Source organism: Cucumis sativus, chromosome 3 (genome assembly GCF_000004075.3).
Source record: "Cucumis sativus cultivar 9930 chromosome 3, Cucumber_9930_V3, whole genome shotgun sequence".
Lineage (NCBI taxonomy): Eukaryota > Viridiplantae > Streptophyta > Magnoliopsida > Cucurbitales > Cucurbitaceae > Cucumis > Cucumis sativus.
The window spans coordinates 6,668,960-6,686,267 of record NC_026657.2 but is presented as its reverse complement, the minus strand read 5'-3'; the positions used below and the strand labels follow the sequence as shown (position 1 = coordinate 6,686,267).

The 17,308-nt window shown below is 34.1% G+C and overlaps 3 protein-coding genes across 6 annotated transcripts; 1 reads left to right on the top strand and 2 right to left on the bottom strand.

Annotated features, from left to right (window-relative positions):
- The first annotated feature begins 3,969 nt into the window (after positions 1-3,969).
- Positions 3,970-6,192, top strand: LOC101221895 (hypothetical protein). The gene is made up of 2 exons (XM_004133731.3): positions 3,970-4,240; positions 5,744-6,192. The coding sequence occupies exons 1-2, from the start codon at positions 4,022-4,024 to the stop codon at positions 5,816-5,818; spliced, it is 294 nt and encodes a 97-aa protein (XP_004133779.1). The 5' UTR covers positions 3,970-4,021; the 3' UTR covers positions 5,819-6,192.
- A 332-nt stretch (positions 6,193-6,524) lies between these two features.
- On the bottom strand, positions 6,525-12,645 carry LOC101203122 (putative uncharacterized protein DDB_G0270496). 3 transcript variants are annotated; one of them, XM_011652347.2, is made up of 15 exons: positions 12,308-12,645; positions 12,140-12,200; positions 10,425-10,596; positions 10,157-10,347; positions 9,618-9,690; positions 9,409-9,483; positions 9,205-9,315; positions 9,072-9,114; positions 8,399-8,489; positions 7,675-7,777; positions 7,497-7,592; positions 7,382-7,411; positions 7,193-7,295; positions 6,964-7,048; positions 6,525-6,870 (listed from the first exon to the last, which is right to left on the bottom strand). In XM_011652347.2, the coding sequence occupies exons 3-15, from the start codon at positions 10,512-10,514 to the stop codon at positions 6,738-6,740; spliced, it is 1,224 nt and encodes a 407-aa protein (XP_011650649.1). In that variant the 5' UTR covers positions 10,515-10,596; positions 12,140-12,200; positions 12,308-12,645; the 3' UTR covers positions 6,525-6,737. The 3 variants fall into 3 exon arrangements, with proteins under 3 accessions (XP_011650649.1, XP_011650650.1, XP_031739219.1); XM_011652348.2 differs by having other exon boundaries at positions 10,425-10,568; positions 12,308-12,643; XM_031883359.1 differs by lacking the exons at positions 12,140-12,200; positions 12,308-12,645 and adding an exon at positions 11,964-12,040.
- A 1,653-nt stretch (positions 12,646-14,298) lies between these two features.
- On the bottom strand, positions 14,299-16,822 carry LOC101221665 (hypothetical protein). 2 transcript variants are annotated; one of them, XM_004133730.3, is made up of 4 exons: positions 16,447-16,822; positions 15,122-15,280; positions 14,910-15,018; positions 14,299-14,821 (listed from the first exon to the last, which is right to left on the bottom strand). In XM_004133730.3, the coding sequence occupies exons 1-4, from the start codon at positions 16,744-16,746 to the stop codon at positions 14,628-14,630; spliced, it is 762 nt and encodes a 253-aa protein (XP_004133778.1). In that variant the 5' UTR covers positions 16,747-16,822; the 3' UTR covers positions 14,299-14,627. The 2 variants fall into 2 exon arrangements, with proteins under 2 accessions (XP_004133778.1, XP_031737730.1); XM_031881870.1 differs by lacking the exon at positions 16,447-16,822 and adding an exon at positions 15,889-15,910.
- Between the last annotated feature and the right edge of the window lie 486 nt (positions 16,823-17,308).

Genomic DNA, 17,308 nt, shown 5'->3' with positions numbered 1-17,308 from the left:
TATTGTACTGTCAATTTTTTTAAAAATTTAAGGTTGACAGCGAAATTGAATGTGTAATAACCCAGACATCTTAAATAAAGTTTGTATGGTTTTTAACGTGGGGTTTTTATTTTCAACACGTAGTGTCTATATATAAATAGTCTCTATACAAAAGTAACAAAATTTATAGATAATTTAGGGAAAAAAGAGTGAGGTATAAAAGGTTTGTAAATTATAATTGAGTCCCTAGATAGAATAATAAATGCAATGATGAAACACAACACATTGATTTTGGCACATTTTGCAATGAAAACGTTTGGAGGGTTTGTTGGTGTGACGGATCCCTGCAAAATGCCTATGCCCTATTTGGTATCTATCAAAAGGGCATTGCATTATCATTTTCACCTTCTTTTCAATCTCTACTATGAGCTGACTTTTACCCATCACGGGCTCCATAAAACATTTTCTTTGCCAATAATACTAACAAAAATTCATACATTATGTGCAAAGTATGAAAAAAGTGTTTACATGCTATCAAAAAATTTCATATTCATTGCATTTGTTGCATCTTACGTCAGCTTCTCTTTAAAATTACAATTGTAGTTCTTAAGTTTTGTCCATAAATTCTTAAAATGTACGGTTAGTTTATAGATTTAGAAATTTATATTTTTATTTTAAATAATTATATAACATTTTAAATTTTAAAATGAGGGTGCAAGTTATTTTCATTTTTATATGTTTATTATTAAAGTATTTTAATAATTATTTATTAACATTTAAACGAGTTATTACTATGTCCAAAATTTCAACTCATTGAAGTGGATAGGAATTCCAGCCCATTAGTTAAATGATGAAAATGATATACATTTAGAAAAGAAATAAGTGTAATTTAAATGACAGTATTAATTTAGCAAGTACCACTAATTATCTCGCATTCATATTTAATGGTGAAATTAAAATGATTGTTTCTTAATCAATTGATTTCAAACCCTTGAGAAAAATACAAATATGTAAACATATTTAGTCATTATGTAGTAAATAATTGATGTTTCAAACTTTGTTATTAAACATAAAAAAAAAAAAAGAAGAAAAATAGATAATGGATGATTGATAAATAATGAGAGTTGAGATTATGGATAGATATAAATAAAAGAAAAAGAAAGAAAGAAAAAAAAAAGATGTTTGGGTATTTGAGAAGATAATGTAAATATGTGGACCATTTTGAAGGAATGCTTCTAGAATCTATTTGATAATGGAACCCTACTCTTTCCCATCAATCAAATCTCAACAATTTTATTCTTTTACCCTCACTTTTCTCTTTCTCTTTTTTCTTCTATAATAATCTAAAATAATTCTACAAATATTAATCTTTCCATCTAATAATTTTATTTTAATCAATACTCTAAACAAACTTCTAATAAACTCCTACTCATCTCACTTCAATTACAAGCTTTACAACATTAAAACAATTTTAACTTTCTCTACACTAACACTAATTATTCAGCTAGCGATTTTAAAAGTTTGCATCCTCTATCATCATTTTCACGTAATTATGATCTGTCAAGTGTCACTTTCAACGATCATGAATTATAAAATTGTATAATTATCACAACTTGTATATATCCATCAAATTTACGATATATCCACATCCTTTTCTCGTTTATTCTATCTCTTTTTTCATTATATACCATTTTAATCACTACATTACCAACTTTAAAATGGATTCATCTATTACCTCATTAACATATAAAACCCTAAATATGTTTCCAATCAACGGTGAAATATGAACAACAAATCTTTTTAATCGTAGTAGTAGTTAGAAGTGTTAGTTAGATGAGTATTGATCATATTTTAAGAACTCCTCCAATTTTAGAAGGAAAATTGTAATTGATGACCATTTTAGAAATAATGATTAAGAATATAGCAACTTTTTTTTTAAAAAAAGTACAAATATAACAAAACTATTGGTGATAGACTTATATCATTGATATAATTTAACAAATTTTGCTATATTTGTAAATTTTTTAAAATGTCGGTATATACTTAATTATTTTGAATCTAATTATTAAATTTGCAACTATTTTCATTTTAGGAATAATAATTAAAGATATAACAACATTTTAAAAAAAAAATTATAAATATAGCAAAACTATCACTGATATATTTGTGTGATTTGTCAATGATAAACTTCTATGATTGATAGAAATTGACAAATTTTGGTATATTTATAATTTTATAAAACGTTCACGAGTAAATTTGGAAGTATTATAAGTTAAAATATATATAGAGAGAGAGAGAAAGAGAAGGGTGAAAGAGTGGGCGCGTGAGGAAGAAAGAGGGAGTGGGGAGGAAGAGAGGAGGGGGTCACGTGGGGAACATGGAGGAGTTCACATGGAGGGAAGGGGGACAGCACGTGGTCCCATCATTGCACTCGTGTGTGTTTGGGCATTGTCTCTCCTTCTTCAGACAATCCCACTTGTTCACAATCATTGGATACTCTTTCCCCCTCCTCTTCTTCTCACGCGCCCCCCATCATCAACACATTATTATTATTATTCTTTTTCTTCTCAAATATCATCCTTTAATAACATTCAATTTCATCTTCAATCTTTTCTTTTTATTATTCATTTAATCCCTTTCATCTTCTCCTACTCACCACAAAAAAATAAAACTAAACATTTCATCCACTAATTTCGTTTTTAATTAACTTTTTCTTCTTATTTCTTTTTTAGCTTATAATTAAATCCATCTATTTACTTTCACAACTATACATATAAATATATATATTTTTGAAAAGAAAGGTAAAGGATTAAAATGATTGTTGTGTGTTTTAGATATTTTACAAAGGAGTTCAAAAGAATGAGTAGGACATATATGATGGTATAGAAACCACGGAAGATTCCATCTTCGACTTCTATTCTAATATCAACATCCGAGAAAAAGAAAAAGAAAAAGAAAAACCATGCAATCTTAAAGTATATATGACTTTTTTTATTTTTTATTTTTTATTTTTTATTTTAGATGAAATAAAAAGGGAAAAATAAATACATATTGTGAAATTTGAAGAGGTTGAGATTCTGAAGCATCCAATGCCTTTAACATAATGTCACATATAAAAAAAGAGAAAAGGAACCTAAAAAAGGAAAATATACCAAAATCTCTTTTACTCTTTTTTTAAATTGCCCATCTCCATGTTTCAAAAAAGTTGCACCTGAAAGATATTAAACTGCCTTTTATTACATTCTTTTTCATTTCTATTTTACGAACCACGCCAAAAAGGAAAAAAAAAAAAATTGAAGAAAAGTTTGAAAGAGCATCTAAATACTAATTTTAAAACTATTTCTCAAATATTAAAGAAATTTTGATATATTTTTTTTTAAACAAGGTTTAAAGTCCACGGGTAACTAATTAAGGGACATCTAACAAGTTATGTACAAAGGTCCCAATAGAAAAGTACCTATAATTTTTCGTAGGGGGAGATCCTAACCAATTAGAACAACGTATAGGAATGTCAAATTAAATATTGCTATACTAGGAGTGCATGAAGTGATACCATGAGACACACCTATTATGTTTATGTCATGCACAACAAAGATCAACGGCACACACTAATCAACTCTTCAAACTATATAGTTTAGCTGGTTTTTCATCGATAAAATTGTGAATTCGAGTGAGTTTCACGTTCCAATACAATATTATATGTAAGATTAAATAAAATGATTCTTAGACACACACACACAACATAATCTGCAGGGACATTAGAACACCATTAACTAACACAATCACGAGTGTTGCAGTCGAAGATGAATATCAAGCCAATAAATGAAAATAAACAATCTTCTATATACGCATATTTGGGAGAAGACAAAGAGAGAGAAGTAAGTGGAGAAATTGGGCTCCATTAGAAGTTTAAGCCCACATAGAGACATTCAGGCCCAGGACCATTAGAAGTAAGGGACGGCCTACCTCCTATGGGCTCTATATTGTCGACGGCGACGGCGACTGAATTAGAGAGAAAGTCAGGCAAAAGCGGAGAAGAGAGATGGAGGAGAACGGAGGAAGCGACGCTGGTAGCAACGCCCATTGGTGGTGGGCTTTCGCCGGTGCAGCGCAGTTAGGTTGGGGTATCGCCTCTTTCCGGCGAGGATTTATCGGTGATTCCAGCAACATGCCCCTCAAGGCCTTCGCCGTCGCTTCGCTTTTCGTCGGCGCTGCCGCCTCGTCTACAATTGCTTCCCTCAAGGCCTCTGGCATCCACAAGGTTCACCTCACTGCTTTTCTACTGTGTATTTATCAGTCGCATTTTTTCTTCTTCCCTCCCCCTCATCCTGGATTAGGTTAGAGGTTAATTGGACGACTTTGATCAGTCTGGTTTTGTACTCGTATCGGACTTTGGTGAATTAACTGAACAGATTAGTTTTGATTCGTCAGTATGCCGTGAATTTAGCTAATTTCCAGGAGGAATGGGATTTTGAGTTTTTGGCAGCTTAGTTAGCTTAATTTGTTAATGTTTGATTCGAACTATCAACCTTGTTGAAGTGAACAGTGAAATTGATCAGGGGATGAAAAAATACTTCAGTGGGTGTCAGTTTCTTTGGTCGCATTAGATTATTTGTTGCTGATGCCTGATTTTAGTCATGCTGTTTATCTTGGGCAGTTTGTTCGCTTGGCTTGATGTTGTGCTTAAATTCGAGAATCTTCTTAGTTGAATTTAGGTGTTTTGATTTTGAGTGGTTGATTCATGCCTATTTTTCATGTCGTTTTTTTCTGTTGGTATTATCCGCTTCTTTAAATTTAGAGGTTTAGGGTGTGGGATAAAACTAAAAGTTCTAACTTTCATAAACCTCATTTCAAAACTACTCATAGAATATAATATTTTAGAATGTTGAACAGAAAGTGTAATGATGGAGTTAAGTCTAAAAGAATGACATTCAAGCACAAACCTTTTGTCCAAAATTCTAATGTTTTTTCTACTTCAAGATAATTTTGAAACCTTTATGGAGCATTTTTTAATAAAGGACAAAGTTCAAGAGTGTTTTTTTCAAATAAAATAAAATATAGTCTAAATTCTGGTACACTTGGAAACCGCATACAAGTTGAGGCTTTGCCTCCTTCAAGTGGCAATCCTTATGGTAAAGGTTTGATGCTTTGGGTGGGAATTTAACCTTTCATTGTCTTTCCGTAGAAAGCGGTGTTGAACTCAATTCTGAAGCCTTCTGTCAGTTCAATGCACAAGTAACAGATGCTTTTTTCGGTTAATAAGAATAACTGTAGAGTATCTGTTGTTTGTTTAGGAGTATGAATGGTTTATTTGTTTGTTTTTAATATCATAGCTTCACTGTAATTGGTATGTGATAGGCAGAGGTAATTTGAACATATTAAGAGCGATGCTTTTTCACATAGGTGAAAGCCTCCATGATCAACAAGGTGGTAGGTAGCATTCATGGTTATGAGAGGCTTGTGATATAGAAATAGGATATCGATGACACTGTTATGAACTTAGAAGAACTTTGACGACCAGAAATGGTTTTCCTTTTCCCTTGTTGTTCTAATGGGTGAACAAACGAAGCCATTGTTATCAGTTCTTACAAAATCATGGGTTGGCGAAACGATTTCAATGGATGCAGAATTTCTTAAGAAGTGTTTTGATCTGGACGAAAGAAAAGGAGAACACGTCTGAAAAAGAAATTTACTAGATCTAGAAATGGGTGATGAAGTGAATGGTACGATTACTAATGTTTGGTTTTGGGGTGTACTGGAACAGGTGGAAGACGTGATGGAAGTAGGGGCCAGAATCAGAAGTGGATTGGGGATTCGTTCAAGGGCACAAGATAAATGAATAAATGAATATGGCAGCCTTTGTTATTCTATTCTGTGGGTAACTGGGAACATCTTCACTTTCACTTTGAGGAGTGCATATTCTCACCCACATGAGTCAACTAAAGTCATTCCATAGCAGACTGAGCACTTTCTTCGATGGTGAAAGAGTCACGAAGGGTCAGATTCCATTTTTCTTTATCAACCCTTAATTTGGTACTTCCTCTTATAGAGAGGTCTCCTATAATTATTTTGCTGTGTAGCAATGATATCAGATAACTGATTAAGGGCTTAGAAAGTTCTTCTAAATTGCCCTTAATTTACTTTAGATGTCCAACCTTCCTAAAGCAGCGATTTCTTTCTTCATTTAAGTAAAATCCTCTGCCGATTTATCCATCTTTGTTATACTTTCTTTTCTTTCTTGGTCATGCAAACAAAATCATTCTAAATTATGGAAAAAATCGACCTAGATATCCATAAACAAACTTTTTTTTTATATAAAAAAAGACTATCTTCTATTAGTCATTGATTAACTTGTGTTATTAATTTATTTATATAGACAAAAATCGTTTAGAAAATTGTTGTGCTTTGAAAAATATCTGATAATAATAAAGAATTACGCAATGTCACTGAGATATGACTTTTAAAGGCTCAATTGGAGAAAATAAATTCTTTTAGAAAAAAAGATACTTCATTGAATACAACCTGTTGAATTGGCAAACCTAATATAAACAAGTAGGCAAATAGGCTAAAGAGGTATATAATTGATATTCCAAAATGTAAACAAAATTGTTCAATTCAAGAAACACATCATCAAGATGAAAGTATTAAAACATGTCTCAAGAAACTTGTAATTGTGGTGTAAAGACCGAATGAGCTCGATTGATAAATAAGTAAATGACGAAAGTCCAAAAGAGTGGAGGGGTGGCGGAATAGATGCACTAAACGGCGGTGGTTGTAGTTGACGTGTGGGATTTCAAGCCAAAAATGTTGTTGACTAGTTTGGGAGTGGCTTGGTGAAGATCCACAGGCATAGGAGTCATGAAGTTCACAATCTTTTCGTGGACAGTGTATCTACAACAAGTGATCAGATCAAATCAACCTTCATACCAACACACAACACTGAAATCTGTAAAAACGAACCATTACAAATGATCTAAATCACACCTTATCTTCCGACTCTTTGAGGCTCGCCGATCGACTATCTTTCTCTTCTTTGTTTGCAACTTCTTCAATGCATAGAACGCCGTCTCTGTTTTTTTTGCACATTCACACAAACATCTTTAACTACCGCCATCATTCTCTAATGCAACATTATAATTCTCTTTCATAGTAATTCTTTTTTGGCTTCTTAAAAGTTTTGATCTAGTATTTTATGATGAGAGAAAATCCATACCAGATGAATTTGGATCAATCGTCTCAAAGAACTCCTTCAATAATTGCTGATAGAATTCAGAGTCGTCAAAAAGTTCAGGGTCACCTCCTTCAACTTGTGTTTCCTGACCATAATAAGTTGTTAATGAGATAACATTAAAACTTTTGAGGAATCATGACGAAAGAAATAAAGATAAAAGACACTAGTCACCTGCTCTTTACTCTCGCTTTCGTCAAGAACCTGTAATTGCCATGCATAATAGAATTAACAGAGTACCATTATGAGGGAATGGAATATTGTAGGACAAGGATTTGCTTGTTGTTACCGTTCCAAATACGTGTATGGCTGATCTCCCAAGCTGCATTTGATTAAGCATCCTACTTGGATCTCTCATATATGCAGCTACTTGTTCGCTAATATTCTGTTACCATCGAGACAATAAGCCACCGCTGCTATTTCTCACAGAAAGCAAGAAATCGGATATATAGTAAACGGGAGCTAACCTGATTAAAGGCCTGCAATTTGCTTTTAATAGCTGCAGCACCTGTTGTAACCTGTGTTTTCCTATGCCATTTGTCAATTGACTTGTCTCTGAAAGCACCTATCCTGCAACACACCAACACATACAGATTCCTCAACATCCATTTCCTAGAAGCTACACAAATCCTCAGGAAATATTCATTTATAACTATCATTTAACATCTTCATATAGACTCGTAAAGAGAGATAAAGAGAATTCACGACAATCATTATATAGATCCTCATCTCCATTATTAATATCAATTGTACATCTATCTATTCATAGTTTCATCATTACTTTAGTCCTATTTCTGTGTTCGTCTACAATTGTTGGGGAGAGGGTGTGCTTCAGTGACAAAGCTGGGGAGAACCAATCTTTTTAAAGCTCATGTTTAACATTAAGTCAGCAATGGAAAAGACAGCAAATCAGAAGTTGCTTCTATGCTGCATAAACGCATATATCAACATGTAACGCTCTACTTGTGCACTCTTGGTTTAGACCTCCATTTTCTTTAACTTATGAATACTATGGCTATCTATCTGTAGAAAACTAAGACCCCATGCAGCCTAATCCTTTCTTCAACGAAATTAGTTATTTGATTAGTCTAAACTGGCAAAGAAAATTCAAACTATACTAATTTTCAGAAGAAAAAAAATGGCAAATGAGAGTCAAGCATAATGGTGCTTCGTCAAGAAAAAGGGGCTCACCTCTGATGCATCTGAGCAACTCGGGACCAATCTTCATCACCTTCATTATGAGCATTTGAGGTTCTGAAAGACTCCAAAAGCTTTGTAGTTCCTCCATGATGGCCAATAAAAGGTCGAAGTGTCCAAAAAAGAAAAAAAAGAAAAAAAAGAAAAGAAAAGCTCAGTCAGTGTTAATGAATGCACCAATTATAACTAACGGTACACACATGCAACAAGCACGTTCTGTATCATCAATAGTACAAGAAGAAAAAGCTCTTGAGGTATCTCACAGGTCAATGAGGAAAACAATCGTCTTAAGTGCATAATTTCAAGAAGTATCTCACAGGTCCATGGTGGAATTAGCAATACGTAAATCCTAAAATTATGAATCGAGAGTGATCATGCCCAACATTACTTCCAAAATAATATTTGTTGTGCCTAACTGACCTAACAAGTCCACTGCCACAAAAATAAACTAAACTCTTGTTCCGGAAAGGAAGACACGATAAGTGAACCCAACCATCCCATCAAAGTTCACGCTCACTCCTCCATCTCAACGGGTAATAACTATAATGTGCATGAGGAAATCTACTTACTACCCTTATATTCTTTCAATTCTTCTCAACAAAAGTTCAATATATCTTTTTTTTAAAAGAAAAAGTCTACAAAGACACAGAGATGAAAATTTCCATACCATCGGTGGCTTGAACGATATGCTTATTATTTTCAAGTAAAGCCTGCCACAACATAGTACTAGAGTCAACAGAAGAGGTAACAGCCCATGGGGATCATGAATAGAAGGAACAATGTTCGAAGAAAAATCAAACCTCTTGCAGTTCCAATAAAGAATTCAAAGTATTCTTTGATGATGTAACCAAATCTGAATATGCCACCTCAACACCGTTGTCTAATTCACAAAATGAGGACTTAATTGGTTCCTGCAGACAAACATATACTATTTAGAATAAAATATTTTCACTTGAAAATATGAAAAACAGATTTCAGGAAATGATAGTTTGCTACCAAGAGACCTTTGGCAATCTATTTGAGTTGGAGAACGCCTTTTGAAGCAAAAATCTAAGCTCAAGACTTTTGTCCCACAAAGCCTAAAACCATAGGAGGAAACATTATGAGAATTTTAGATATTCCAACAAACAGCAAGCCAATTATTTTCCAATGAGCATAAACTTTAACCTATTTGGTAGAACATGAAATAGAAGCATTGAAAAACATGGCATACCCTTTGATTCTTCACTGCTTGACCTTTAAGAAAATCCTCATCCTTATGTTGCTTCAAATTCTTCAAAATGTCTCTGAATCAATCATTTTTTTTTTTTGAGTAAGAAACCAAGCATTCATTGAAAAGAATGAAAAAAATATATTTAAAATAGTTGAGAAGCGCCATAATGAATACAACGATAAAATTATATGGAACACATCAAAATTTGAAAATATAAAAAAAAATTACATGTAGATTCTGAAAATAAAATAAATTAGAACTTTACAATGAACACGGGCAAATCTTTATATAATTGTTCCTGTTATAATTAATTTAGGTGAAAAGGATGGTTTATACAAGAAACTTCAAGTGTGGGAATTACAAAACCAACATCTAAGAAATTTTGAAGTCTAAATGAGAAGAGAGAAAAATAACTAGAAGGACAACAATTCGCACATCCATTCATAACTTATCTATTCTGTATTAATAACTCCTGAAAAAACGCAGTTGATTTATTAGGTGTAAAAGGCAGCAATGAAAATAGTTTAATAATTTCTTACTGCTCCTGGTGACGAAGATCCATATATTCTTTTTCAAGTTCCTCCATCTCGGCATCTTTACGGTCCTCCTCCCCTCCATCTTCCTCTTCTAATTGCTCTTCATCCTCATCCTCATCCTCTTCGTCTTCGACTTCTTCTTCCTCATTCTCTGAATTGTCATCTTCGTCACTTGAGTATTCCTCTTCCTCAACCTAGTTATAAAGCTCAATTAGACAAACTAAATAGTTAAAGAAAATAAATTATTCTATATGAAAAAATACTGACTTACAGGAAGTTCAAAATCATCTATGTCTTCAAAATCTTCAGACCCACTATCAATGGCTTGTAATTTTCTTTCCTTTTTTGATGCTGACCCCATCTTATGCGATGAAGTCCAGAGGACTTGTTGGACCAATTTATTAGTTTGTTAAACCTAAACAAACAGGCCTGTCAACAGGAAGCTGAAAGAAGAGGGCACATGTTCAAGGACATTCTGATATGAACCGACCAAGTATCAAATTATTAATTACATTTTATTTACCAATTGTGATGTAATTTTAATATTTTCCAGTTTTATCCTTTTTAAACATTTAAATAGGGTTAATTTAGTATTTCACAATGCATTAGGGTTTTTTTGGGATGCTATTAAGTCTTGCCTTTGGGTTGTTTAAAGCAAGTTTATGATATTTTGTATCAATAGAAATTCTCTAGTAGATGACATAGCCTCATCACCTCCTTTTGCAATTCTTGATTTAGGGTTGCATGCCAAGAATATTCAGTCGAGTTTGATCACGCTGCTTGTGGAGTATTCGAACTTGAAGTGAAGAACTAGTTCTCCTAATCTCTTGGTTTTCGATCAAAGGGTAATCCAAATCTAATCCATTCCCTTATGTTGTTGTCAAATTGATTTGGACGTATTAGAATTTGATATTAGGGGTTCACCAATTGAGTTCCTAATTTTCAAATCCTATGGATTTTATATCACATCCAAATTCTACTAACACGCAACAAGCACAAGACAAAACACATGCTATCTAGTCAACTATGGTAGCACTGTCTCCCTGCTAACCAACAACAACCACCGTATGCAAATCCTATGCCTACTAGCAAACAAGCAAGTCAAGCATAATCATACGAGGCAACCAATCCAATCCAATCAAATATTATATGAAATTTGAAGTTCACATACCGAGTGATAGAGAGAAGCTGAGACCATTAACACTAACTAACTTAACAACCTAGATTCTAGGTCAAACTACAAGCACAACTCTGCTTTGATAGCAACTGTACCACCTCCAAATTTTACGCTGAACTAAACTCTCATACCAAATTTAGCCCCTAATTAACCCTACGTTCAACATCAAGACAATTACAAAAACTACCATTCTAATCTTTGCTCACAGAACCTAAACAAGGTCAGAAATTTCAAAACTTCAAAACATTACACAAACTACCTGAAATAATCGATATGATCCAAACTTAACTTAAAGGATAGATTCAACTAAATTAAATTGCTAAGGACAGCTTAGTTCAAAACGAAAATAACACTCCACTAAATTTCTAATCTGAATTTAAAGAAGTATAACAAGAAATTCACGACACCAAATTCAACGATAGAAGGAAAAACAGATACACAAAACCAGTAAACCCAACAAAAATAACTGATCTAAAACAATTAAAACAAGGTTCCAAAGTTAGAACTCAGTTTGAAACCTTTATTCAAAATCCAAATAATGTTTAGAATGAATACTCTCACCCAAAAAAACCTTAAACCTCAGTTTCAAATACACCAAATCGGTTTTAAACTACAAGAGAGAGTTCAACTTACAAAAACGAAAAGGTTTCTTTAGCCACCGAAACTCACGAAATGGGTTCAAAACTTTACTAGAAACTGTTTATATTTGTCCGAAGCCACTCCAAATCTATAAACAAGAGCTTCCTAGTGTTGGGGACAATTGTAAACACCTAAAATTGAATTCGAAATAGTTTAGGACGAACTATTACCTACTGAAAGCTGCCAAACAGCGTCAAATGCTTGCTATTTGGAGTCGGAATAAGCTTGATCCTGCATATTTAAAATCATAAGGGAGCGAGTAACGCAAAACTAAAGTCGATTGAGGTTGGGCATATGTCAAAGATTGTCGAAAGGAAGTAAAACGTAGATATACTTGCCTAAAACGCCTGTGTGCCGCAGAAGATCTTCAAAGATGTCAGAAAACGCGTCTCTGATACGTCGCCGGGAAGGGAGAAGTCGCGCCGCCACTTTGAGGTGAAAACCGCACAGTCGAGGGAGGGAGAGGAACAAGCCGCTCAAATGCTTGTTGTTCCGAAAGTGTCTAAAGGAAGCAAAACGTCGATTTACTGTGGTTCATGGGTGATGGATTACGCGCTATCGGGGAGTAAGACCAAGAACATTTGCCGGAGAGTGGGGAGAGGTTGGGTGAACGGGTCTTGTGCGGCTGGAAAACGAAAGTAAAGAGAGTGGCGGGTGCGAGAGCTTCGCGGTTAAGAGGGCCATAAATTGTGGACATGGGTTTGGTACGGTCCGGTTTGAATAAAAGCAAGGTTCGAGGTTCGAACCGAAGAGATTGGTTTTCAAGGACTTTTTAAACCGAACTCTATGGCCTTTCTCATCGGGTTTGGTTTGGTTTGGTGATTGTGTTTGGGTTAGAGCTATTTTTCTAATTGAAAGTTCATTTTTCTTGATAATTCTTTCTAAGAGAAAATGAAAAAAAAGGATATGCTTATGATTTTAATTAAAGTCATATTAATTACTGGCTTTTAATAATTTTAGTCCATATGCTTTAAAATTATAAATGAAAATAGTTGACAATTTTAAGGGGTGCTTGACATGTTTTTTTAAAAAACATTCATCATGGAAGTGTTTATTTGAACTGAAATATTGGACCTTTGAAATTAACTAATTAAGTTAAAATGTAAGAGTTTGCTCCATATAGGTGTAAGGTGTCTATAGAATATGGGTTCTGTGAGAAGCTAAACCACAAAGCAATACCACCTGAAGTGGCTCCAAAGGATTGGAAATGGGGTTTCAACATCTTAGATCTTCAAACAATATTACCTACCGCTTCTACAGACCATTCTATAGAACCTATATATGAAAGAGGTTCAAACATAACTAGCCGTTACAGCTCGTTCCATAACACTTCTATGTTCTGTTTCCTCTTCTACTTCTGAATCATCTCGTTTCTTTCCTGTTTCAATATCTCATCTCAGATGCCCCAATTTGGAGAGGTCCCTACGACTATACGATCGAGATTTTAACAGGTTTTCAAGACTCTGGCTGATAAATACATTCCCTGAACATCATGCTTATCACTCGTGGGCAGCTATAGATTGATGTAGATATAGCAATGATTTCTGTTTTTTGAAGTTTCTTTTTCTCTGTTATGTTTAAATATGGCTGCTTGCTGTTTTAAGGCATAGGAGTTGGAGTTGTTTCTACAGTTTTGAAAAACACAAGGGTTGTTCATGTGGATATGCTATCTCGAGAAGACCCATTTTTCTCAATGATGATTCATTTGTTGCTGGAAACTTCGAGTTGTGTTCGCTTGACGACACTGCTGGCATTAAATTTTCCATTTTAGTTCATAGCTAGTTGAATCGATGTATGTTCTACTCGATCCTCACTATTCTTTAGAAACTGTTTGGAGCGCTAAATTGGTTATTATAGTTTATGTGTAAAGTGTTGACGACTTTTAGTTTGAGTTAATAATAACATATATATGAAATGGTCTAAAGTCTAGGTTGATGGTTACAAAATAGTAAATACGGTAGATAATGACAATATTCAAATAATTTGATTGTAGTTAGGTGTGGATTATAGTTATGGAGAGTGTTGTAATAAAATGTCAAAACATGAAGTGAGCTATAATCGTATGCTCCACTAAAGACAATAAAGTTTGGAGCTCATATGCCTTTTCCGTGATTATAACCATTGAAACACTACTTGGTTTTGTTGTACTTGCACCAAAGGCCATAGCAAGAAGTTTGCAATTTAGTGTGTGATGGAAAACTCTATATCAGAATTCAGAGCTTTAATTTATTGAAGATCTTTTGCGAAGTTTATCATAGCATGCGATCTTCTCTTTAGCTATACAAGAGCCTGTTATTGACTGCCAAAGTCAATTGTTAATACTAAAATGGAACACCATGGCGACTTATAATTATATATTGATTTCTGAAAGCCAATCTTCAGCATTACCAAACTGATAGAAAACAAAATAACAACAGTAGTGCGAAGGGGAGGGGGTCACATCGGTTAGAGTTCACATCACTTTCATTTTTTCTCTCTCCTTAACAATTATCAGTATCATATTATCACTTTCTAAAATAAGATCACGAATTTTAGACTCATTTATTCAAAGAAAACCCAAAAATAGAGAGAGACATTGACAATCCAATGTGTTATAGAATCAAGGGAGATGGAAACAATAGAGATTCTGGCAGTTTATTCCCAAGGAAAAATATGGTCTCATTCTTTTTCTGGATTTGGCACGTGCTTGATCCCATCTTGCCCTTCTCTAAGTATCACCTCAAACTTTCCAAACGCAAACGAATCGCCTTTCTGAAAAACAGGCCTCCGTAGTTCAACAAATGCACAATACTCAACTCCATACACGATTGTATCTTCCATAAATGTTGAAACCGCAACTCCAACTCCTTCGCCTGAAAACACCACGAAGAGCAAACGACTTCTTAAGAACAACCATGAGGACGAGGACGAGGTATGGCAGCTACCAAAAATACTACTTACCATGTGTGACAAGTAGCAAATTCTCTGATGGGTATTTATCAGCAAGTGTCTGGAACAAATGAACATACCGACGATGAGTAACCACCGCTGTCCCTTCCCAAGGAAGCATCTGAAGTTTTCACGAAACAGCCTTTAGTTAAACAGAGCTAAAAACAAATTAGGCATATAAACTGAAACTTCATTTGATAACAATTTCATTTGCCACTGCTTACCTCTTTATGTACCCGCTCTACGGAATGGTCAACAGTGCCACTAGGCAAAATAGCTTCGAGCTGTGGAATATCAAAACCCCAATTCAAATCCTTTGGAGCAACTTTTGGTCTGATTGCTTCACTGGTTAGCATCTCGCACAGTCCATACTCTACAGAAACCTACAGTAATATGATTTCAAGGTGTCAAATTTCAGCATTTGCTGGAAAAAGAAATAACTGTACAAAAAGAGACTTGAGTGCAATGAAGTTGAAGGGGAAGGGTAAATCCTCCTTCAAACTTCACGATTTACAAAAATCTGAAGGAAATTTCAAAACAATCATACAAGTCAAAAGGAGTAGTTTTTTCAAATAATGAAGCTTCTTGGAGTCCTACTTCTCAGCTGAAGACTTAGTCATCTGATCTCATAATGTAAAGATTAATTACAAGATAATCAAAGCAAGTGAACTTTTCAATTATTTCTCACTTCAGTCCTAAATTTTGGAGATAAAAGTGAGACTAATCTCATTTTTTTTTAAAAAAATGTATATATATAATCTCTATTAACAAACAAATTTGGATTTTAAATATATTCCTTGAACTTCTGTTACCATTCAAAAGCAAAACGATTTAGACAATCATCTGAAGCAGCAATTATTGAAAGCGAATTTTTTTAGTACCAATGGACAAATCTTTGTTTGAAAAAGTTGAGAAGAATTTTTCAACGAGCCTTTTTCAAACAACACTGCAGGCTACTAAAACTATATTAAGAAAGTAGATTTCATGTCACCTTCATCTGTCAGTGTCAAGGATTATTTTGTTGGTTTTGGCTTTTCACCTAAATCAAACCAAACCAAACAAAAAGATAATTTCAACCCTAAACCCAAAAATCCAATGGTGAGGGGCAATGGCAGCAAACTCAAAAAAGGACAAGAAGAAATTAAGACAAAGAAATTTCAAAGACATGATTATTAGTACACCAATGAACAAAAAGACGGCACAAATATATCTGTAAATCGTATGGTTCAATAAACATAAAAATTGCCATCTATTTAGTCCAATACGAATATAAATATCTACGTTAATCTAAATAAATTCATGACTTGTAGAAATAATTATTGATATCCACGTTTTATTTACATATTTCGGTTTGGATATTTGCATTTTGAAGAAACATCATTATCAACCAATTCCTATCTATACCTGAATGTACAAAAAAATTTCAAACTAAAATCCACCCATCAAAATTCCTGAAACAAAAATCTAAGAAATTAATGTAAACTTCAGAAGATTGAGAACAGAGGAGAAGCAATAGTCAACTACGGATATATAATGAAAATTGGCAGACCTTGAGAGTGGTGGAGGGATTGGCGGCGGAGAGGGCTAGGAGGACTTGGGCGGCGGTCTGGACACAGCGGAGGAAAGGGGAAACGAAGAGGCGGTGAAAAGAGAAGGGGAGAAGGTTGAGAAAAGTCCGACCCGTATCGAAGGCCCGAGCCAAGCCATCGTTGTGAAGAGGCGGGTCAAAAGGGCGGGGGGCGGTGGCCGACCATGACCGATCGAAGTTATCAAACCGGTCGCCGTGACGCATAACGACGAGGTGTTGGTAAAAATCCGGGTGGGGGCTGCCGTTGGGTACGGCTTCCATATCGGAAATTGCTTTTTCTATTGTAAAATGTGGAAAAAGACAGATAGCGTTACTACGTAAAAGTTATTATTTATGAATCTTCGTACTTTGCAAACGCCGCTTTATATAAACAATCTATGTGAACTCAAAGTCTCAAAGAGCAAAAAGAAAAAAAAAACCCATTGACCATTTCATTTCTTTTTTTGGACAACATTGATCATAAATAAACTTATTACGTTACGTAACCTGTATTTCCAAAATTTTGGACTTTAAACTTTCAATTCAATCACATTAAATCCTATAACCATTTGTCCATTACATTTTTACCTACTATTTAATTTTCACTAATTTTACCAAAGAAAAAAAAAAAGGAGTTCAACTAATACATGAATAAACTATTATTTGTTCTTCTTCTTCTTTTAATTGTTCTAAAATCAGTATGGTTTTTTTTTTTAAAATAACAATAACAACAAGAAGTAGGTTCGCCAAAGTCTTGTGAATTTTATATGTTGAAGAAATCTCAGCTCTCTTCCTCCCACAATCGAGAAGCATTTCGACATGTCGTCTCTCTTTCTCCCACCAA